At 38.9% G+C, this 24,462-nt stretch overlaps 2 protein-coding genes across 5 annotated transcripts in view; one reads left to right on the forward strand and one right to left on the reverse strand.

Moving 5' to 3' along the window:
• The window catches only part of LOC140736919 (peroxiredoxin-1-like), a 41,093-nt gene extending 38,108 nt beyond the window's left edge, over positions 1-2,985 (reverse strand). Inside the window, exon 1 of the mRNA XM_073062952.1 lies at positions 2,884-2,985. The gene's annotated coding sequence lies outside the window, so the exon portion shown is untranslated. The remainder of the gene's footprint in view (positions 1-2,883) is intronic.
• A 374-nt stretch (positions 2,986-3,359) lies between these two features.
• akr1a1b (aldo-keto reductase family 1, member A1b (aldehyde reductase)) lies at positions 3,360-24,462 on the forward strand. 4 transcript variants are annotated; one of them, XM_073062954.1, is made up of 10 exons: positions 3,360-3,583; positions 4,805-4,871; positions 7,660-7,752; positions 14,197-14,316; positions 18,523-18,674; positions 18,969-19,164; positions 19,601-19,800; positions 23,038-23,110; positions 24,018-24,104; positions 24,207-24,462. In XM_073062954.1, the coding sequence occupies exons 2-10, from the start codon at positions 4,812-4,814 to the stop codon at positions 24,270-24,272; spliced, it is 1,047 nt and encodes a 348-aa protein (XP_072919055.1). In that variant the 5' UTR covers positions 3,360-3,583; positions 4,805-4,811; the 3' UTR covers positions 24,273-24,462. The 4 variants fall into 4 exon arrangements, with proteins under 4 accessions (XP_072919055.1, XP_072919058.1, XP_072919056.1 ...); XM_073062957.1 differs by lacking the exon at positions 4,805-4,871 and having other exon boundaries at positions 3,362-3,546; XM_073062955.1 differs by lacking the exon at positions 4,805-4,871 and having other exon boundaries at positions 3,363-3,583.

Here is a 24,462-nt window from a genome sequence, read left to right on the forward strand (position 1 = left end):
CATATCGCATTTGTTTTAATCTATTGTACATGGTGGTCGCAAACTCAACACTGAGTACACGTACTGATCCTGCCACCTCGTGTTAAGTTTTAACGAGATTACGATGGGCGCTAAATGGTTTCACGGGGGTTACATTTCAGAGGATTCTTTTCCATTGGAAACCTAATCCAAAATTTCTCTCCCTGATTTATTTATTAAGAATTCGCCTATAACACTCTACAATGTGTAGGCCTGTTTTCTTAGAAGGGTTTAGGGTCTGGATCCAGCAAAGCTGAGTACCGGCATGTGAGATCTTGTGATCTTTTCTGGTTAAATCAAAAACCTCTACAAAAGGGGTCAGCTTATACAAAGTTAACATGAAAAAGTCCCTTTTTTAACCTTGAAACTTGGGGGTTGGCTTAAAAAATATCTCTCATGGGTTTTTATATTTACTTCAATACTTATAGTTTCAAATATCTTCGATGTCTGAGGTATTTGAAAACTAAAATTCTCACACATCTGAAAACAAGCAAAGCTGGGCGTAGGCTTTTGCCTGTTCATTTTAAAGGCAGTGTCCCCAGTGAATCACTAGTCCTGGCAAAGTTGACCATCTTGACCAGTTCACTTGTACTCAAGAGTCATAGAGCACTACAGCACAGAAACAGGCCCTTTGGCCCAACTAGTCTATACCAGACTGGTTTTCTGCTTCATCTTATCGACCTGCACCCAGAGCATAGCCCTTCACACCTCTCTTATTCATGTACTGTACCTGTCCAAGTTCCTCTTAAATATTGTAATTGAACCTGCATCTACCACTTCTGCTCTGGCAATTTGTTCCATATTCACACCACACTCTGAATGATTACATTCACCCCTCAGATTCCCCATAAAATACTAAACTATGACCTCTAGTTCTAGTCACCCCCAACCTGACGAGGAAGACCTTATTTGCAGTCCCTCCCCGACAATTGTGTATACCTCTATACCATCCCCCTCACTGTCCTGCACTATGAAATAAAGTCCTAACCTGGTCAACCTTTCCTTGTAACTCAGGACCTCAAGTCCCAGCAACATCCTTGTAAAACTTCTCTGCAATGATAGTGGGAAAATGTGTGCCATTCCGGTAGATCATGGAATATGTAAATACACTGAGATAATGACAGAAACCAGATTGCAGAGCACAATCAAGTTCAAGCTTATTGTCATTCAACCATACAAATAGGATGGATAAATGAAATGCGGTGGATGTTGTACACTTAAGACTTTCAGAAAGGCTTTGACAAGGTGTAGCACGAGGCTGCTTACCAAGTTAAGAGCCCATGGTATTACTAACATGGTCAGAACATCAGCTGATTGGAAGAAGGCAGTGAGTGGGAATAAAAGGATCCTTTTCTGGTTGGCTGCCGGTGACTAGTGATCTTCCACAGGGGTTGGTGTTGGGACCACTTCTTTTTATGCTGTATATCAATGATTTAGATGATGGAATAGATGATTTTGTTGCCAAGTTCACAGATGATACAAAGATTGGTGGAGGGGCAGGTAGTGTTGAGGAAACAGGTAGGATGCAGAGGGACTTAGATTAGGAGAATGGGCAAGAAACTGGCAAATTAATTACAAAGTTGGAAATGCATGGTCATGCACTTTGGTAGTAGAATTAAATGTGCAGAACGGGGAGAAAATCCAGGAATCTCAGATGCAAAGGGACTTGAGTGTCCTTGTGCAGAACACCCTGAAGGTTAACATGGAGGCTGAGTCGATGGTGAGGAAGGCAAATGCAATGTTAACATTCATTTCAAGAGGTCCAGAATATAAGAGCAAGGAAGTGATGCTGAGGCTTTATAAGACACTGGTGAGGCCTCACCTCGAGTATTGTGAACAGTTTTGGGCCCCTCATCTTAGAAGAGATGTACTGGCATTGGAGAGGGTCAAGAGGACATTCACAAGGATGATTCCAGGAATGAAAGGGTTATCACACGAGGAACATTTGATGGCTCTGGGTCTGTAACTCACTGGAATTTAGAAGGATGAGGGGGGATCTCATTGAAACCCTTTGAATGTAGAAAGGCCTAGTCAGGGTAGATGTGAAAAGGATGTTTTCCATGGTGGGAGTGTCTAGAACAAGAGGGAACAGCCTCAGGATAGAGGGGTGGTCTTTCAAAACAGATGTGGAGAAATTTCTTTAGCCAGAAGGTGGTGAATTTGTTGCTACATGCAGCTGTGGAGGCCAGGTCATTGGGTGTATTTAATGGAGAGATTGATAGGGTCTTGATTGGACATGGCATCAAAGGATATGGGGAGGAGACTGGGAAATGGGATTGAGGAGGGGAAAAAAAGGAACAGCCATGATTGAATAGCAGAGCAGACACGATGGGCCAGATGGCCTAATTCTGCTCCTTTGTCTTATGGTCATCTTATACACATGTATACTGCCAAATGAGACAATCCAAGCTCACACAGCAGCATCTAGGAAACAAGTACAACGCATACAGACCAACGGAGGAACTCAGCAGCCCTCCTCAGCTTTTTTTTTTACTCCAGTCCTGCCGAAGTGTTTTGAAACATCGACTGTACTCTTTTCCTAAATGCTGCCTGGCCTGCTGAGTTCCTCCAGCAGTTTGTGTATGTTGACCTCTCAGCAAATCTTTGAAGGAGTTTGCGGTCAGATACCTTGTAATTCTCGTACCAGTCGGTGATGCAACTGGACAGAACACGCTACACAGTACTGCTGTAATGTAGCAGTTAGCTTACAAATGAAACACAGAATTTTTCTCTGAAAATATCCTCCACCACCACACACTTCCAAGAACAATATTTGTCTCACTTTTAACCGTCCCTTTTCCTTTATATGTGGTTTTAAAGGTGCGCTTCCTCACAGATTGACCGAAGAAACCAACCCTTACTAACCTGTTCCGCGCCTTCACTAAAACCGTTAGGCACGTGCGAAGCGCCCGTCGACACCTTCCGCACGTGCTCCTCCGCGCGGCGAGCACTGCCCACGCCCCCCCCCGACCCCCCCCCCCACCTCCGCGCGGCGAGCACTGGCCACGCCCCCCCCGACCCCCCCCCCACCTCCGCGCGGCGAGCACTGGCCACGCCCCCCCCCGACCCCCCCCCCACCTCCGCGCGGCGAGCACTGCCCACGCCCCCCGCCCACGCCACCACAACCCCCCCCCCGACCCCCCCCCCACCTCCGCGCGGCGAGCACTGCCCACGCCCCCCCCCCGACCCCCCCCCACCTCCGCGCGGCGAGCACTGGCCACGCCCCCCCACCTCCGCGCGGCGAGCACTGGCCACGCCCACGCCACCACAACCACAACCTCCCCCAATCCCTCCGCGCGCCCACGCCCCGTCGCCCCCCGCCGTGTCCAAGTCCGTCTTCCCCCCTAAAGACAAGTGTGACTCCGTATTGTGTGACAGCTATCGGCAAATTGGGAAAAGGATTTATTTCCTTAAAATGTACAAGAGAAAGCTCTGAAACCAGCGTGACGGCGACGTAAGGCTGGCGGCAGCATCTGATTGGTCGGGTGAAAGCCCCGCAGAGTGAGCTGCCGCGCTGGAGTCGGAAGGGTGAGGAACTGGAAGCTCGTAACGTTGATCGGCGTTGGTAAGACGCTTTTGAGCGGATTGATTTAATGATTAGCCTTTGTTCAATACACTCTGTGTACGATTGAGGTGCATCATTATTACAGACGCTCTTCTGGGCTGCACCTCGGAAAATCCAGGCGGACCCAAAGGAGTATTTCAGGTTTCCTTGGGAAACTGCTGCATCCTTTTTGACTCCTGAGAATCAGGGCGAGTGACTGAACGTAGCGAGGAGCTTTTGGTTTGTTTTAAGAAATTGTTATTTAGAGAGGACAGAAGCTCGAGGCGATTCTGCCGCCAGACAGTCTACCCTGTCAGCTGTGAAAGGGAACACGAATGAATCTGCAGATGCTGGAAATAAATAAAAACACAAAATGCTGGCAGAACTCAGCAGGCCAGACAGCATCTATGGGAGGAGGTAGTGACAACGTTTCGGGCCGAAACCCTTGGTACTGGTTTCCTCATTGGTCTCAGGCATCTCAAGTCCTCGAAAGTCGTCCTAATTCCTGAGGGCCTGGCAAAGAACATTACATTTTTAGCTGCTGATGCTGCAAATCCAGAACTAAATCAGAAAATGCAGAGGTACTTAGCAAGTTAAACAGTGTTAATGGATATTAAAGCAGTAAATGGTTCAAGTTAAAGATCCTTCATCACAACCCACAGATTACTTGATTTTTGAGCACTTCTATTTTTTGCATTCTTTAATTTGATTTAAAAAAAATTAGTATTAGATCCCATGTAAAAGTGCTTCAGCGAAATTAAGATGTGTCCTGATGTGATCATACTTGAGAAATTGATTTATGCTTCAGAGAAGTCTCTTTGGCCAAAATAAATTGCAGTCACATCTTGACTGCCCCAAATCTAATTTTAATGTTGAGCACTTTTACACTTAGTATATCCAAATTTGATCAAAAATGACATGTATTTTCTGTTTCCATTTTGCAGTGTGCCATTATATTAATCCTAGGAATACACTTAGATAATTTATGACAATAGCAGCATGCTTCTGAGTATTTTCAAAAATACTGTGTCCTTTTTAAAGGATTTCAGTTATTTGAAGCTGTGCAGGAATTGGTTTGATAATCTGCAACAGAATAAAAGTCTAGTAAGAAATGAATGTAGCAAAATAATTTTAAATCTGCATATCTATGAAATCTATCCTGAATATTATTTGTCCTAGAGCAGCTAAATTAGGAAGTTGGAGATGTCGTTCATTCACAAGTATTTTGTTTCAATTTTGAAGGGGCAACATGCAAAGGATTTTAACCCAAATTTTAAGGCCAAAGCAAATCTGCAGAAACTACTGTAAGGTAACACATAGGAATGCACTTTTATTGCAAGTTTTTGGTACAAAAGAATTTGTATGAATAGTTTACTTGTTCTGGCTTTAAGCCCATCCTGTACAGTTTGTGGCAAAATTTAAAAAAAAACACGAAGGTTCTTATGGCCAAGACCATTCCTTTCAGTAATACATTCAGATTTTTACTGGGACAGCCTGGACCAATACTTTTTTTTTTGAAAAGCAACTTCCCTCATGGAAAAATCATTTTATTTTCTGTTACACAAATAATAACTTCTTACTTCAATATAATGAAGCTAAATAGCAGCACGTAGTACAGAGAAACTCTTGCTGAAATGTGATCTTATTGATACATCCAATTTGCGGTAATTTTGCTGCACAGTAATCAGGAGAAGCCGTAAAATTTATGGGGCTGGATAAGGGGTTACCAGCCTTTTTTTATGCCATGGATCCCTACCATTAACGGAGGGGTCTGTGGATCCCAGGTCAGGAACCCCTGAAACTAGATCATGTTCAAACACAGGCTGTAACCACAAGGAATTTCTGCTCAATTTCCATTTGAATTACACTTCTGTGCTTTGCAGCAAGGAATTATGATACACATTGGACATCGGTTGCCACCACATCTGACCAGCTGTTCTGCTGCTGGACTCAGCATTGGCATTTAAACCCAAAGACTGAGAAAATTGTAGAAACATTCAACAGGTGTGGCAGCATACAGTGGTGCTAGAAAGTTTGTGAACCCTTTAGAATTTTCTCTTTCTGCATAAATATGACTTAAAATGTGATCAGATCTTCACTTTTCCTGAAACTAGATAAAGGGAACCCAATTAAATAAACAACACCAAAAGCATAATACTTATTTATTGAGAAAAATGATCCACTATTACATTTATTTTTTGGGAAAAGTATGTGAACCTCTAGGATTATCAATTTATTTAAAGGGGAAATTAGATTCAGGGGTTTCAATCAATGGATGACAATCAGGAGTACGTGTGGGAGGCCTTGCCCTATTTAAAGAACATAAACCTAGGTCTTCACCGTCAAAGTCTGATCTTCACCACACAGGGTTTTGGTAGTGTGCCATGCCTCAATCAAATGAGATTTCTGAGGACCTGTTGTTGCTCACCAGGCTAGAAAAGGATACAAAACTATTTCTAAAGAGTTTGAGCTCCACCAATCCACAGTCAGGCAGGTGGTGCACAAATGGAAAAAATTCATTACTCTCCCCAGGTGTGGTCGACCAACAAATATCACTGCAAGAACAATGTGTGTAATATTCCAGGAGGTCACAAAGAATCCCAGGATAACATCTAAGGAGCTACAGGCCTCTCTTGCATTGGCTAATGTTGACATTCATGAGTCTACCATCAGACAAACACTGAACAACAATGGTGTACATGGTAGGATTGCAAGGAGAAAACCACTACTTTCCAAGAAGAACATAGTTGCCCATCTAAAGTTTGCTGAGGACCATGTGGATAAGCCAGACAGCTATTGGAAGAATTTTCTATGGACGGATGAGTCCAAAATAGAACTCTTTGGCTTAAATGAGAAGTGTTAAGTTTGGCGAAAAGCAAACACTGCATTCCAGCTTAAGAACCTCATCCTGTTTGCGAAACCTGGTAGTGGCAGCATTATGGTTTTAACCTGCTTTGCAGCCTCTGGGCCAGGACAACATGCCATCTTTGATGGAACTATGAATTCTGAACTATACCAGCAAATTTGACAGGAAAGTGTCAGAGTATCCAACTGTGAACTGAAGCTCAAGAGAAAATGCGGCATGCAGCAATACAATGACTAAACACAAAGCAGACAAAATTTCACATTTTGGGATGGCTGAGTCAACGTCCTGACCTTGACCTTATTGAAATGTTGTGGAAGGATCTGAAGCAAGCAGTTCATGCAAGGAAGCCCACCAACATCCAGAGTTGAAGCAGTTTTGTAAGAAGGAATGGCCTTAAATTCCTCCAAGCTGATGTGCGGAGCTGAACAGTTGCCTGAAATGTTTTAAGTTTTTGCTATACAAGGGGGTCACATCAGTTACTGAAAGCAAAGGTTCACATACTTTTTTCAACAAATACATGTAATATTGGATCATTTTCTCAATAAATAAATGAACAAGTGTAATTGTTTGTGATTTATTTAATTGGGTTCTCTCTGTCTAGTTTTAGGATTTGCTTTTAGAGCTGATCACATTTTGGGTCATATTTACGCAGAAATAGAGGAAACTAAAGGGTTCACAAACTTTCTGTATGTGGACTTGGAATCTGAGTTCTCATGAAAGGTATTTCACCTGCAACCTTAATTCCGCTTCAGATCCCTCCAGACTAAGACTAATAGGCACTGGAGAAGTTTTTTCCCTACTGCGGTCACTTTGCTGAACAGTTAACTGTCGGCTAACTATTACTTGGATTGCACTACCTGTATGTATAATCTATATTTTCATTTATATTTATCATTATTATTGTTATGAGCAGAGAGACAACATCTGCCGGAAGTAAATTCCTTGTATGTGCATAGGTACTTGGCGATTAAAGTCTGATTCTGATTCTGATTCACGGATGCTGCCTGGCCTGCTGAGTCTTTCTAGTATTTTCTCTTTTAGTTTCAGATTTCCAGCATACACCATTTACAGAGTATATGGTGTATGTGTCTCCAAAATGATTTGTGTGGTTTTCTTTACCAACTAATATTTGTATTGAGTACATTTTATTAATACATTGACTTAAATGGTTTCTGTAATAATTGTCATTTAAGTTTCTCCAGAATTTTTGGATCATTCTCTCTTGTTTTAGGTTAAGATGTCTACTTCTGATTATGTTCTGCTCAATACTGGACAAAAGATGCCTCTCATTGGGCTGGGGACATGGAAAAGTGGACCTGGTGAGGTAATGTGTCTAATTATATTGACAAAATTTGATTAACCTTACCTTGAGTCGCCTCAGCTGAATTTGAAAATAATGACAAGTAATCTTGTGTACCTGGTTTATTGTGGTGTCATATTTTCCCCTCTTCTCCACGTTTTCCCACTTTATTGAATGCAATCACATATATCAAGTTAGCCTTAAAGGAAATATGTTGGTAAGCTAATCAGTTGTAGTGTGTAACTGGAAAACGATCTTATTCTTGAACTGAGATGTGCAGAAGCATACTTCCAGCTAATCACAATTACTAATAAGTGGAAATATTAATTTAACGAACTCTGCCATAAGTTTTGAGTGCCTAAAGGTGTTGCTTTTATGTTTGGTTTGTTATATTGTCCTTCAATAGGCTCCTTATTTTATGTATGACTTCATCCAGAGACTAGTAGCTTGAGGATTTGGAATTGGCATGGATCACTTGAGTCCAAGCTTAAATCCAAACCATTTAGGAAGACAGAAATAGAACATTGACAGTACAGCATAGTGCCTACACTTCAGGAAACAATATTGGGCCAACCTTTTAATACAAGCATCTAACCTTTCCCTTCCAGATAGGCCTTCATTTTGTTCATCCAATTGTCTATTTTAGAGTCTTAAATGTCCCTAATGAATCTGCCTCTGCCATCACACCCGACAGTGCACTTTTCAATCCCCCGGCAGTGCATCACATGCACTTGCCACTCTGTAGAAATAAAACAAAGCCTTCCTCTTAAATTCCCCCCCCCCCCCCAATTTTCCCCTCCAAAATCACCCTTTTAAAAAAAAAGTCCTCTTGTCTTAGCCATTGCCATCCTGGAAAAAGGCACTGGCTGTTAGTTCTATCTATGCCTCTTGGACATCTCTATCAACTCTCTTAACCTAATTCACTCCAAGGAGAAAAGACCTAGCTATTCAACCTTTCCCCATAAGGCATACTGGCTAACATCTGGGTAAAACTCCTCGAAAGACATGTTAACATGTACAATTTTGATTTGAGGAGTACACATGTAACACATCTCCCTTCCAGGGATGACTAAGTATTATCTCTCTTTAGTCCGTAACTTTTCTCAACCAAGGTCTTTCACATTGTTACTTAAGCATGTGTACCTCAAATTCTTAAGGATGCAAGGGATTATCAACTTCCATTTTTCAGCAGTAGCGGCTGAGTTGGGTGTGGGTGGCAGCTTGGAAATGCAGATACCTTTTTAAAGGTGTGATCTGACATTAAAGAAATGAACTAGGTAAACGTCTAAGCACATTGTCATGTGAACTTTCTCAACTGGTTACTCAACCTCTCTTGATCATGCCCCGCTGCAACGCCCCAGATGTGTGCTTTCAAGCCTGGTGGTAAGCGAGCGCAATTGATCATTCAAGCGACCCTCAGACAGGCGTAGCCCTGGGAAGAACCCAGGGCCGCAAAGTGTTGATGATCAATGTGTCCTGCAATTCACATTAATTCTCACAGATGAGAATCCATCAGTATTTGGAATGTTTCACTTAAAGTCCTGGCTAATGCTCCCTTCTGAGCATACCCTACTTCTGCCATCAATGTAATGGAACTGACACTAAACCAAGCTGCAATTACCTTTGGCAAATTATCCTTGGATCTAACCAGATAATTACTCAAATACTATTTTGCATCCACACACAGCATTTACTATTAACTAAAAGGCAGTGAGTACGTGGAGGTTTTCACTATTTTTGTATCATACAAAAATTAACATTCTATATGCTTCTCCTATTTTTACAATGCATCCTTGTATCTTTTCAGTTAGTCTTTGCAGCTAAGTTACAGGAAGGATCAACTTTATAAACATTCATTTCATGGTATATCAATGTGTTCTGATGCGCTTCAAACAATTATTTATGAATCTTTAATAATAAAATAATTACACACACAAAATGCTGGTGGAACACAGTTCATTTGGTATATTAAACTGGCAATTCTTATTTACCAGGTATAAAATGGGATGCTTAATACTATAATAAATCTCCCTACATTAGTGTTATGGTTTGTTTCCTCCCAAGCCAGTGCCAAAACTAAACTTTTTTGTCATTATCTCTTCCTATTCTCTTACATTTATTAAAAAATAATCACTAAAATGTGTTAAGAATACTCTTCTGTATCCTTGTTTTTACTAATAACAGACTGTTGGAAAGATCAGAAATCGTACCGGCTGGCAAGGTACCAGTAAAGCTGACTGGCAAAATAACATACTGTTGAAAACAGGAAACTGTCTAGCTTCTGTTTCTTGCTTTTGCATTTTTTTTCTAGTATTTGCAATTTTCGTATGGAAATTTCTTTCAAAAAAAAAGAACTTGCCAGCAATTTGGTATAATTGAATGCAAAAGATCACTTTCAAGAGAAAATCTGCAGATGCTGAAAACCCAAGGAACATGCACAAAAGCTGTGGGAACTCAGCAAGCCAGGAAGCATTTGTGTAAGAGTAAACAGTTAATGTTTTGAGCCGAGACCCTTCAACAGAACTCCTGTCCCCTCTCCTGCCATATTGACATCTTCCCTTTTAGGAATTCTTGCAGATCAGATATGCAGAGTAAATATCAGTCAACTGTGCCCCAAAGTCCTTTAGCTCCATCCTTGGCAAAGCACCACCTAGTTAGAATTTTCCATTTTCCACTCCAGAACATACTTGAAAATTTATTCATCTTAATTGAAGTTGCCGAAACTTGGCTGCAAACACTAACTTAATTGTCAATGCCAGCTGAATTTAAACTTTCTTATAAAGGTGGCAATTCATTGTCTAATGATCTAAGAATTTTTGCATTGGTTTTGTTTTTTAACGAAAGAGAATATCTACTTGAGTGCTGAAATTAGCATTGATTAATAGTGTGGGTATTTATCCCTGGTATAGAGTTTTGAACTCCTGTTCCTTTGACGCCTGCCATAGACTGCATGAAACTTATTTGACATTAATTTTGTATTACAGTTGTGCATTTTTCAGAGTAATGGAACCCTTAAGGATTTAAGAATTTCAATATACAACCAAACCCACAAATCTGTCAGCCTAAAAGAAAGCTTTGCTGCAGTCGATAGAGCAATTGTTCTCCTTTGCAGAGTAGCCGAAATAATATGTTCCTAATCGACAATATAGGCAGGCCTCTTAATGTCCTGTAAGTTCCATCCTGACAAACAGCTAGATGATCTTGCATTAGAAAACGGAGATGGCGCGATTTATTTTAAAAATTGCTTAGAGATAAATATTCTAAATAAGATAAATTACAAAGATGTCCTTTTTTTTAGAGCTCATTTATAAATATATTAGAAACTTGTGCTAATCATCCTGGAAAGTTTTTCTTCAGCTTCAGATGCTAGAAATCCAAAATTTAAAAAAAAAAATAGAAAATACTGAAAATAACTTGATCAGGCAGCCTTGGAAAGACCAGATCAGATTTCAATAGATGATTTTTCATAAGAAAGGTTAAAGTTCATTGATCTGAAGCCTCAAATCTCTCTTCCCTTGCAGATAGATGCTTGGCCTGTTGAATATTTCCAGCAATTGTTGTGTTTTTTTTCCACTACCTGTTTATTGGAGTGACCATCAAAGTACTCAGTAAACTAAGGAAACTTTATTAAAAATTATGCAAACTTTATTTCAACTATTAATGCATATTAATACCGGCACTCAACGTCCGTAAGATGAAAGAGCAGTTTGCGGACTTCAGGCAGGGTAAGACGAACACATACCAATCCTCATAGAGGGATCAGAAGTGGAGAGAGTGAGCAGCTTCAAGTTCCTGGGTGTCAAGATCTCTGAGGATCTAACCTGGTTCCAACATATTGATGTAGTTATAAAGAAGGCAAGACAGCGGCTATACTTCATTAGGAGTTTAAAGAGATTTGTTATGTCAACAAATCACTCAAAAACTTCTATAGATGTACCATGGAGAGCATTCTGACAGGCTGCATCACTGTCTAATATGGGGGGTGGGGATGGTCTACTGCACAGGACCGAAAGAAGCTGTAGAAGGTTGTAAATTTAGTCAGCTCCATCTTGGGTACTAGCCTACAAAGTACGCAGGACATCTTCAAGGAGTGTCTCAGAAAGGCAGCATTCATTATAAAGGACCTCCAGCACCCAGAGCATGCCCTTTTCTCACTGTTACCATCAGGTAGGAGGTACAGAAGTCTGAAGGCACACACTCAGCGATTCAGGAACAGTTTCTTCCCCTCTGCCATCCAATTCCTAAATAGACATTGAATCTTTGGACACTACCTCACTTTTTTAACATATAGTATCTCTGTTTTTTGCACAATTTTTAATTTATTCAATATATGTATGCTGTAATTGGTTCAGGTATTTATGATTATTTTATTTTGTTTTTTTCTTCTTCTATATTATGTATTGCATTGAACTGCTGCTAAGTTAACAAATTTTATGTCACATGCCGGTGAAATGTCACCTGATTTTGGATTCTGATATGAGCAGAGCTCACTAAAATCACAATGTGGAATACTTTAGTAATGCAAACTGTCAGCGTTAATTAGTTTAGATTAACTGAAGCACAGCAAGATACATCATCACAAGAAAAGATGCTGGAAATCCAAAGCAACGCACACACGATGCTGGAGGAGCTCAGCGGGTCAGGGAGCATCAGACTAAGTCCTGATGAAGGGTCTCTGCCTGAACTGTTTACTCTTTCCCATAGATGTTTCCTAGCCAGTTTAGTTCTTCCGGCATTTTGTGTGTTGTAAGATATAATCTCTGTCTGCTGTAAGCAACAAGTACATTTCAGACAAATATTCCTACAGCAGCCAAAGCTTTTTGTTCTCTGTATCAACTTTTCAAGGTGTACTTGAATAATTTTTAACTGCCCAAAATATTAAGATGACACATTTATTTCACTGACTTGTAATTGAATGAACGAATAAAACTTGATCAAGAATGAAGTGATGGTATGCTAACCAGATAAAAGGCCTACTTTTTCTGAGGAAGGTAGAAGGGAAAGAGTATTTAGTTTTACTAATAGACTAAGACAACTGCGCTGCTCCAGAGTGCTACAGGAGGTCATTCTTACCCTCAACCATTAGGCTCTATAATGAGTCAACCTATTGCAGGGGAGGTGATCACCTCCTCCTGTTGGACTGTTTGAAGGACTTACGTTTTATTTTTTCTTACTTCTAATATTTATATATCTTTGTATTTGTAATGCTACTGTGACACTGTAATTTCCTTCAGGATCAACAAAGAATCTGTTTATTTCTCAAGGAACTTAATAACCTAGTCATGCTCTTCCCTTCCAGCACTTTCTAAGAATCTACATCCATTGTCTCCCCGTTACCTATTCTCACCTGTTCCAGATAAAGAAACCCTTAACCCTACCATCATAGTATTTTGACAGGGCTTGCAGGAGTACATTAAGGTAGCCAATTCCTGAAATGCACCCGAAAGCTTTTTTTTGTTTAATCATTCTTAATGGTCTCTGACTTTCAGATACATTTTAAACTAAAATTGAAAAAAAAATTTTTTTAAATGATTGGTTAAAACACTAAAATAATCTCCCTTGAAATTAATGTTGTTTTGGATCCTTTACTCCAACTTGGTGGAGGATCTAAAAAGCATAGTGTTTTTCTTTTCCTGACACTTCAGTCCAGCAAAAGAGGCCTGGTCAGGTGTAGGACCGCTTCTCAATTATATTCAAAAATATGTGTACAGAAATACTAGACTGGCTATCACTTAAAAGGCAGCTATCATTTATTATGAATATCCACCTCATTCTAGTGGACTTATTGTGAACAGTCTGAGAAAAATGTTGAGCCTAAAAACAGTACTGAAACACTTATGGTATAAGTTGTTTATGTTGTGTATGAATGACAAAACCCAGCACCATTGCTCTGTAATGTTTGTGTGTACATTAGTAAATTTATTTTACGTGGATGTTCCTATTTTTACAATACATCATTTATGCATTGAATAATCGAGATCCAGTCATCCAGCTTTCCTTTGATTTAAAACCTGTGGTCCCTCAAGGGATTTTTATTCTTGAATTTTCTAGAATGGTAAATTTTTTTTGTGAAGAATACTACATTAGTACTCCATTATGGGGATGTGTTTCAGCAAGGTTATGTTCAGCAGCCATCAATTAAAGCAATGAGCAATACCAATGGAGAAGAAATCCGAAACTTCGGTATTTTGTTCTGCCATTTCTCCTTGGAAACAATAATTCAATTATCTCCAGACCAATGTTACCTTCTATTGAATTTAGTCAATAAGAGATGTGACAATGGCTGCAAATGACCGTTACAGCCTCTGTATCATCTTTGCTCTGCATATAATATCACTGTCAAGAAATGTTTTGCTTCTTGTCTTGCTTGTGGAGAGGACAAATTTTTGAAATGGCAATTGATCCTCAATATTCATGCTGAAAAAGAACTTTGATTGTAGGCAATGATTATATTTACTCTTTGCTAAGGTAAAAACAGCTATCCTGAATGCATTGAAGAGTGGTTATCGTCATGTGGACTGTGCTGCAGTGTACAATAATGAAGCTGAAATTGGAGACCTCTTTAAAGAAGTAGTTGGCGCTGATAAGGTATGATTTGAGAAATTAAATGTTGCATGGATAGGAATCACATTGCACAAATTTGTGTTTGGAAGTATCCTTAAAAAAAAATGACATGCAAGAATCCATCTTCTAGAATAAATGCAACGAGCCATGTACCATGTCCTTCCCCACCAAAGTATATAGATAGAATTCTGCAATTGCATGTATTACTGGCAGTTATTTCATTGCAAGTTTGTGGGTCCAGGTTAAAAACCAGATATTATTTAACTTGAGGATTTTCATATTATTAAGAATCCTTTTTGGAATTGGTTTATTATGGTCAAATGTACTGAAATACAATGAGAAGTTTGGCTTGCATTTTGTTCATACAGATCCAATCATGATACAGTGCATGGAAGTAGTACAGGGGAAAATAATAATGCAGAATAAAGAATAGCAGCTATAGTGAAAGTGCTGGTGAACAATAAGGTGCAATATCATAATGAGGTAGGGTTCATCTTCCTGAACCAGTGGACAATTTAATTGTCTTTTAACAGTGGGGTAGAAACTATACTTGAGTTGGTCTTGGATCTTCTGCCTGGATGGGGTCCTTGATTATCCTGGCTGCTCTACTGAGATAGCAAGAAATGTATAGAAGGTCCATGGAGAAGAAGTTGGTGCCTGTAATTTTCTTGAGCTGTGTTCATAACTATCTGCAGTTTCATGCAGTTGCAATTACAGGCAGAACAGTTGCCATTCCATGCTGTTATACATCCAGATAAAATGTTTTTTCTAGTGCATTGGTTAAAAATTGGTAATAGTTAATAGGGACATGCTGAATTTCTTCAGCTAAGGAAGTAGAGGCATTGATGAGTTTTCCTGGCTGTGACGTCAACATGGTTGGACCAGGACAGGCTATTGGTGATGTTCACTCCTAGGAAGTTGAAATTTCAACTTCAACACTGTTGGTATAGACAGGAGCATGTGCACACCCCCTTTCTGAAGTCACTGACCAGCTCTTTTGTTCTCCTGACATTAAGGGAATGGTTGTTGTCATGACACCATATTATTAAGCTCTCTATATCCTTCCTGTACACTGTCTTGTCATTATTTCAGCTATGGCCCACTATGGCAGTATCATCTGCAAATTTGTAGATAGAATTAAAGCACAATCTGCCTATACAGTCACAAGCGTACAGGGAGCAGAATAGGGGCTGAGAGGTTTTAACATTGTGAAGCTCTGGTGTTTAAAATAGTTGTGCTGTGGGAGTTGCTACTTCATCTTACTGATGGTCAGGAAGTCAAGGATACAGTTGCAGTTGTTCATTCTCAGGGTCAAAGTATGTATGCAGAATACAAGTAGTTGAAAGAAAAGATGTCAATTCCTCCCACACATGAAAAGAAAAAGAAACAAAAACTCACAAAACCCAAACCCCTCCAATCCCTCCCTCACACAAAAACTAACATCTCTCACACAGAGAAACAGCAATAAGAACATCAAACCCCAAACCCTCGCCCACTAATTGGCAGCAAGAAAGAATGGGTGAGAACATGAAAAAATAGCATAGAAGAGGCCATTGTGAACTATAGTTGGGTTGAGCTACAGTCCAATCCATAAATCTCAGAATTTTCATAACATCTCCTGAAGCCTTGGGGAGAGCCTCAACGGAATCCAGTGGCCCCTCCAAGGGGAGCACGCTCTCCTCCGCATTTTCCTCAATTTTTTTCATTCTTAACGCTTTTATCAACGAGAAATGTAGTCGATCATGGCCCCTCACCTCATCTCTGAGCTTCTTGTGGTAGCTTGTGCTCATGCTTCTCTCCTGGAGTTTTCTCGGACAGCAAAGCGATAGCTTACTTGATTGAACTACAAACTGTAAGTCACAGGCTCCAACGGTTTCAAAAACAAAATTAAGATAAAAGTAGAAGATGTAGAAAAACTGAAGTGATTGACTATCTGTCGTGGGCAAAGTACTGGAGAGTTTAACATCGGTAGCTGAGCGAAGGGCGCTGAGTAGGCTACGGTCAATTATGGATAACTCTGAACATCCTCTACATAGCACCATCCAGAGACAGAGAAGCAGTTTCAGTGACAGGTTACTATCGATGCAATGCTCCTCAGACAGGATGAAGAGGTCAATACTCCCCAATGCCATTAGGCTTTACAATTCTACCGCCAGGACTTAAGAACTTTTTAAAAGCTATTATTAATGCTTTTTGAGACGGTGATTTAGATGCATATCATATTTTTTTACTGAGTTAAGTATTGTATGTAATTAGTTTTGCTACAACAAGTGTATGGGACATTGGAAAAAAAGTTGAATTTCCCCATGGGGATGAATAAAGTATCTATCTATCTATCTATCTATCTGGAAGATGATGCCCGAGGATTTGTTGTTCGCTGGCGCCATCTTGACAGGTCTGGAGTTGGTCATGAATTTGCTTGGAATTATTATATTGAAGGCAGAGCAGTGATTAATAAACAATGGTCTGATGTGTTGATCTTTAATCTCCAGATGCTCCAGAGATGAGTGTAGAGCCAGGGAAGCAAACAGAAGTGAGTCAAGGTTGTCTGGAAGGCTGGAGATAATGCATACCATGATGAGCCTCTCAAAGCACTTCATGGTGGTAGATGTCAATGCCACTGGGCAGTAGTCGTTATGGCACATTGTCTTGTTTTAAAAGATAGCATTTACAATCAACCAGTTTAAATGTGATCTCTTAAACGATTTTGCTAGTAAAAATGTGCTGCTTTTGTTTGTCTGAACTTAACTGCTTCATCAAAACTTGCCATGTAAACTTGAATCTTCTGTACACCGGCCAACACCCTGATTTAAACTTTTCTATCAACTACACAGCATACTGCTGATTGATTTTCTGCTTAGTACTTGTGATTAGTTTGTACTGATGGATTACCCTCATTTGCAGATCCACATAGTAATTGATTAAATGGTGTCTCTTGTTTTCTACTTTTCAATTCATCTTTTGGTCTTACTGTAATAATAATTTTCCTTTAAAATAATTGTTTCAATTCTACTATAAAGAATAACATCCAACTGAAGTCAGCAACATACTTCTATACGTTTCAGTGATATACTTTCAAATATTTTGGATTTTTGCATAGCCATTTTTCTTCAGCCAATGCCCAGATTTGTTTGAAATATTTCTTTCCATTTCCTGAGTTAAGGGTCAAGCAATTTGTGAATTGTATTGAATTATACAAATGTATTTGCATAATTTTCTAATTGACTAAGTGAATTTAATTCATCAATCACTGTCTCTTAAAAATTAAATTATGCTTTCTAGGCCAACTTGCCTTCTGATGAAAGATAATTAACCTGAAAAATTAACCATGTTAACATATTTCGAACATCACTTTTTGATTTGCAGTGACAAACGAGAAAATCTGCAGATACTGGAAATCTGAGCAATGCACACAAAATGCTGGAGGAACTCAACAGGCCAGGCAGCATCAATGGAAAAAAGGCTGAGGAGTAGATTTTAAAGGTAGGGGGAGGGGAGAGAGGAAAAACACAAGGTGATGGGTAAAACTTGAAGAGAGAAGGATGAAGTAAAGAACTGGGAAGTTGATTGGTGAAAAAGATAGAAGGCCATGGAAGAAAGAAAGTGGGGGGGAGGGGAGGAGCACCAGAGAGAAGTGATGGGGTGATGGGTGGGCAAGGAGATAGGGTGAGAGAGGGAAAAGGGGATGGGCAATGGTGAAGCAGGGGGAGCATTACTGGAAGTTAGAGAAATCAATGTTCATGCCATCAGGTTGGAGGCTACCCAAATGGAATATAAGGTAGTGTTCCTCCAACTTAAGTGTGGCCTCAACATGACAGTGGATGTCCATCCACTGGCCTCTTTCAGGCCAAAATGTCAACTGTACTCTTCTATAGTTGCTGCCAGGCCTGCTGAGTTCCTCCAACATTTTATGTTGTGTTGATTTGTAGTGGTTTATTTTAGCTGGAAAAATAACTTGACTGAAAGCTTGTTCCTGGTATTGTACAAAAAAAAAAGAGAAAGGTTGTTCTATTCCACAACAAATGTTTCATGTTATTTTATTAGTGAAAATGACATGACACTATTAAATATTTTGGTTGCATTACATCTTTTAAAAGTAAAATATTCAAAATGATTAGACTTTTTGATTCTTTACATTCAGATATTTGACACTATGAAATTGATTGGATATCCAAGCTAACCAAGGGATTTAGCTTGTTTTATCACATACACATACATTTACTTTTGCAGATTGTGAAACGTGAGGAACTTTTTGTAACCTCCAAGCTGTGGAATACTAAGCATCATCCTGAAGATGTGGAAACTGCTTGTCGCAAATCTTTGGAAGATCTGAAGCTCACTTACCTGGATTTATACCTGATCCACTGGCCTTTTGCCTTTCAGTAAAGTATAGTTTATATCAATTTTTTGTGCAGTTTGGAGGATTTTGTTTTTGAATTTTAATTTTGTAAATTACATATGGATGAAAATTTTATTTTTTTCCAAATTGTAGCATGCTCCTTGCCTTTTTAAAATTTTCATAGGATTTTAACACAATGGTTTGTATTCATTGTATCTCAAGCAATGAGTTTTTGAATGTTTTAAGTAAATATAATTTTAATAAGATGCGAGTTTTCTATTTGTTGGTGTCTAAATTGTGTGTTCTTCATGTTTTGAACAATAAATTTTATTTGCAGAAAAGGTGACAACCCCTTCCCAGTGAATCCTGATGGGGCAATACAGTATGATTATATTGATTATAAGGAAACTTGGAAAGCTATGGAGAAATTAGTAGAAAAGGGCTTGGTGAAAGCTATTGGCCTCTCAAACTTCAGCAGTCGACAGATAGATGATGTTTTTGCTGCAGCTACTATCAAACCAGCAGTGCTGCAGGTTAGAAATTTTACTTTAATGGAAGTGCTTGCCAGTGAATTAATTGTATATATCTGTATCACTTCTGCAAAATCATAGATATCTCGATATTTTAACTCATTAACAGTCAGACAAATCATTACTATCCCACATCTGAATAATGTATTATGAAATCAATAGAACAAAGAAACTGCTTGAACTAAATATGCAGGTACACATTGCTATTAATTATTTTTCATACAAAGTGCCTATGACCAATAATTTCCATAATGAACTAATTTTGATGATTTGTTGACATTTGAACAAAAAGTCCAGTAAATGAACTTCATTTTCTTGTAAGGACATTTGACAAACAATCTTGCATTTAAATCAAAATGTCTTTAGATCCAACATCACAGGTCCTGATTACATTATCCATAGCATTTCTTCCTAAGGCATTTTATTCTGTCTTACACAGGTAGAGTGTCATCCATACTTGGCTCAGAATGAACTGATTGAGCATTGCCAGAAACTTGGATTGAAAGTGACTGCCTATAGTCCACTTGGTTCCTCTTACCGGCCAAAGAAAGACATAGATGAACCATTGTTACTTGAAGATTCTGATATTAAAGCAATAGCCAATAAGCATGGAAAATCACCTGCTCAAGTGCTGCTCAGGTGCAAGATCTTAAAATTATGTTATCAGTAAACATGAGGCTTTAAATAACTTAAATTAATAAGCACAACACAAAATAAATAACACATTAATTTGTTTATTATGAGAAACAAGAATGACAGGAAGAATTGGTATATTTTTGGTGATTCCAGAAGATCTGAATAGTTATCAGGCATCAAAGAGAAAGTGACAACTACATCGATTCACATTGACATGGATCTGTAGCTGTAGAGTCTGCCTATGAGAGAAATTTCTCCCCCTCCAACTGCAATTTTTTAAATTGCTAATGCTACTTGTTCTTGTAGTTATTTTCTCCCCACTCTTTTTGCAGAAGTGCATCCATCTATGTGGTGAGAATATTTTTGATACATAAAAGCCAGGTTACCATCTGAAAGCTTGGAACTGTGAAAACACTAAAAACTTTGCCCAGAGAGCCCTGCTGCTTGACTTCCAAATAAGGTTTCAGGCCATCAATGATTCTCTTCTACAGCATGAAAGTCTCAAAAGCTTCAATAATTACAGACACATTGATTCCAAAAGAATCCTGTCAGCTCTTAAAATGTTTCTGTCCTGATCAAAACTAATTTTTTTTAGATGTACACTAACTGTTTGAATAAAATGTGCCCATGCTGGGGAGCGGTGGGGAAGGTAACATGAGAATCACCATTTAATACTGTAATTCCAGTCCTGCATCCAGAGATTTGAATTCCCATCTCAGTAGGGAATGGGGTTTTAAATAAAATGTTTCTATGTTTTTAACATAAAAACATAGAAATTTGGAGTAGGACTTTGGCCTTTGAGCCTGTTCCATTTTTCAGTCAGAAGCTGACTGCTGTAGAGAATCCATAGGGTCACCACTATCTGGGTGAATAAATTTTTCCTTGTGAGTCCAAAATAATCTGTCCTGTATCCTTAGACTCAGCACCTTAGTTTTAAGTTTTCCTGCTTTTTGAAAACATCCTCTTTGCATCTTGTCTGTTCAGTCCAGTCAGAATTTTATAAGTTTCAATGTTCTCATTTTTCTAAACTCCTGACACTTGGCCTAATCACCCCAATCTCTCTTCACTAGTCAGTCATGCTATCCTAGAATAGTCTTATGAATGTTTGCTACTCAGCTTCCACGCCAAGCGCATCCTTCCTTGGTTAAGGAAATCCGAACTACTAAAAACCTATAACACAAAATGCTGCCGGACCTACTGAGTTCCTCCATCATTTTGTGTGCTGCTCAGATTTCCAGCATCTGCAGATTTTCTCTTGTTTCTGAAAACTCATTCCTGATGCAAAGTGAAGTACCATTAAAAGTATCTCTTGATAACAATATTATATTCTCACAGCTATATGAAATCCTTCATAATTTTAATAGTACTAGATATCCTCAACCACCTCTATACATACAACTAGGGTCCCTCAAAGTTAGAATCATAATATAATTAGAAATTTCATGTGTCCTCCAACTCTTCACATCCTTCCAAGTGCTCACATTTATACCAGTTGTGACCAAAACAATGTTTTGTAAAAGTTCATCGTGGCCTCTTGCTGTCATATTTTCTGCCTCTATTAATAAAGCCTAGGATCCCACCTGTTTTTTAAAATTTTAATCATTTCCTCAACCTTCTGTATTAAGAACTACAAATACTTCTAAATTTCTTTTTTTCTTGCACTTGCTTTAGAAATATGCCCTCTATAAATTGTATAGCCTCGTTCTCCAACCAAAATGTATCATAATATTTGTCAGCATTCTGTTTTCACTTTCCATCGATTCCTCCTTGACGTCTGTGGTTATCCACCTCAATTCACTTGGCATCCATAACTGCGGGTAACACAAAATTTGCAAGTTTCCTTTATTCGCTCACCTTAATGGATACACCTGCACGTTATTGCAAGTATCCGATCAGTCAATCAAGTGGCAGCAGCTCAATGCATAAAAGCATGCAGATATAATTAAGAGGTTCAGTTGTTCAGACCAAACATCAGAATGGGGAAGAAATATGATTTTGATCAAGGAATGATTGGTGCCAAATGGAGTGGTTTGAGTATACCAAAAACTGCTGATTTCTTGAGATTTTCGTGCACAACAATCTCCAGAGTTTTCAGAGAATGGTGTGAAAAACAAAAAAAATCCAGTGAGTGGCAGTTCTGTGGACAAAAACACCTTGTTAACGAGAGGTCAGAGAATGGCCAGACTGATTCAAACTGACAAGTAGGTGACAGTAGCTCAAATAACCACGCATTATAGCAGTGGTTGTGCAGAAGAGCATCTCTAAGCGCACAGCACTTCAAACCTTGAAGGGGATGTGGTACAGCAGCAGAAGACCATATACATGCAGTCAATAGCTACTTTATTAGGATAAATAGATACCTAATAAAGTAAGACTGTGTACATACTAATTCTACTCATTAATGTATCGGATCTGCAGTAGGTCCAGCACTAATACCTCTATAACTCCATTGTATGTTTTCCTTTAGTCCAAAAACAACCTTTCATCACTGTTTCCTGTTACAGTTTGCTGAATGTGCTGCTAGAGCCCCATTTATTTCCTGTCCTTGTAATGTCTTTTTCTTATTTGCCATGTCAGCTTTTATCATCTCGATCTAAAACATTGAAGTTAGTTAGACATAAATTGCCTTCATCAAACCTATATCCTTCCAAGTAACTGATAGTTTTGCCCTAATATATGCTTCTAAACTTTTCCCCACCATCTAATGTGTCACCAACTTGTCTCACCACTGAATATCTCCCTACATCCTGTTTTGTTTTGGAAGATCTGCAAGTTTCCATTCTTCAGGCACCAAGATTATGACTAGGGCCTCTGCAAGTTCCTCCTTTTTCTCCTCCAAAAGGCAAGTTTACAGATCGTTATGGACAAAGTAATTTATCCATCTAAATATAAAGAGGCTTCTAATATGGCTCTCAATATTCAGCTTAACAAAAATCTCTCTTGCATCATTAGAGATTCAGCTGCAGCAACTTTATCACACTTTTACCACTTATTGGGGATGAGCAGGCTTTCATAGGTTCTTGGCACAGAATATTATTCTACATATCTTGGTGTCTATAAAGGATTACATTCTGAATTTAGAATTTTTACAAAATGAATACTTTTTATCCAAAAAGCCTCTGTGCAACCTTTGCAATCTTTTTCAAATGTAGATGTCTGCTGTCTTCCTTTATGGTTGACTAATGAATTTTAGGTAATGAATAAGTATTTTTTATATCCAATAAATATTTCTCTCTACAGGTGGCAGGTACAGCGTGGGGTAGTAGCCATTCCCAAGAGTGTCAATGCAGAACGAATTGCACAAAACTTGCAGGTAACTTGATATTTAGCCAGTGTTAATACTGGGTGTCGCTCATTATTCCATGAGTAGTAAATATTAGGATTGAAAATCCAATGGTTTTAGAAAGTTTTTTTTTGTTTTTGACAGTAATTCCCACTATCTTCTGAAAGTTGATTAACAGTGAAATGATCTATTCAGCTCTTGTTAATTGATTCATGCAGTGGAAATTTTAAAATCTTTATCATTTGTAGCAACCAATTGTTTCCTCAATGATTTTGCTTTTTTCCAGAGTTCAATAAAGTATATCCAGTCTTTGCTCATGTGCCACTTAGTATATTAGTATCATAGCTTTACCTTTCACCTGTTTGAGCAAATCTCTCTGGGAAACAAAATGATTTCTACCTGTATATCACTTTTATCATTGTAATTCAATGCTCGCATTTGTTTTCTACTAACCAACCCCATTTTCCATCTGACAAATGGTTACAACTGAAGCAGAACACATATTAAATAATCACTCTTAAATGCAATGGCTTGTTCGAGGTGTGGTTCTACTGTTCTATGTACCAAAGCTTCTGGCTACTTTCCTTGCACCTCAAGAGTGCTCTGGACTTAATCTGAGATGTCTCTAACCCTGGCACCTGGAAGGCAATGTACTACCTTGGAGTATCTTTGTCATCCACAGAAATGCCTGTCTGTTCCCCTAACTATTGCATTCCATATAACCACCATTCTCCTCTTCTCCTTTTTTCCCTTCTGAGCCACAGAGCCACATTCAGTGCCAGAGAGCTGGTTGCTCCAGTTTTCCCCTGGTAGGTCCTTTAAAAGTGGAGTTCCAATTTCATGAAAAGTTTTATTTATTTAGGAATCATTTTATTCACTATTAACTGAGAAATCTTTGGTATGGTATTATGATATGCTTTTCTCTGTCCTCACCCAGGTGTTTGATTTCACACTGACTGAAGATGAAATGAAAACAATTGGAAGTCTCAATAGAAACTGCCGGTATATTGTTCCAAAGTTGAAGGTAGGTGTTCATGGCCTTCATTCCACATTGACCCCAACAATTTCATTATTCAAAATAGTCAAAGTCATCCTTAAATAATTCTTACTTTTCTGTTGTTAACAGGTTGGTGACAAATTTGTAGTGAGAGATGCACTGCATCCATATTACCCTTTCCATGATCCATATTAGTGATGGTGGGATGAGCCATTGCTGCCTCAGTATTTGTTGTATCGTTTGGTAAACCAATTCTGCTTATAAAATTGAATGTGTTTGCATCATATAGAAGAAACATGTAGTCACTCTTTAAGAGATTTGACTGCAAACAATTCATTCAAAAATGTAAATGTTTGGAAATAAAATCAACTTTTGTACAAGTCAA

Source organism: Hemitrygon akajei, chromosome 12 (assembly GCF_048418815.1).
Source record: "Hemitrygon akajei chromosome 12, sHemAka1.3, whole genome shotgun sequence".
NCBI classification, from domain to species: domain Eukaryota; kingdom Metazoa; phylum Chordata; class Chondrichthyes; order Myliobatiformes; family Dasyatidae; genus Hemitrygon; species Hemitrygon akajei.

What these genes read in the sequence shown, in the direction of transcription:
- akr1a1b (XM_073062954.1), top strand. Translation starts at nt 4,812, where the DNA reads ATGCAAAGGATTTTAACCCAAATTTTAAGGCCAAAGCAAATCTGCAGA. An exon ending in TCTGCAGAAACTACTGTAAG is followed by an intron (nt 4,872 to 7,659) that starts GTAACACATAGG and finishes CTCTTGTTTTAG; the next exon opens with GTTAAGATGTCTACTTCTGA. An exon ending in AAGTAGTTGGCGCTGATAAG is followed by an intron (nt 14,317 to 18,522) that starts GTATGATTTGAG and finishes TTACTTTTGCAG; the next exon opens with ATTGTGAAACGTGAGGAACT.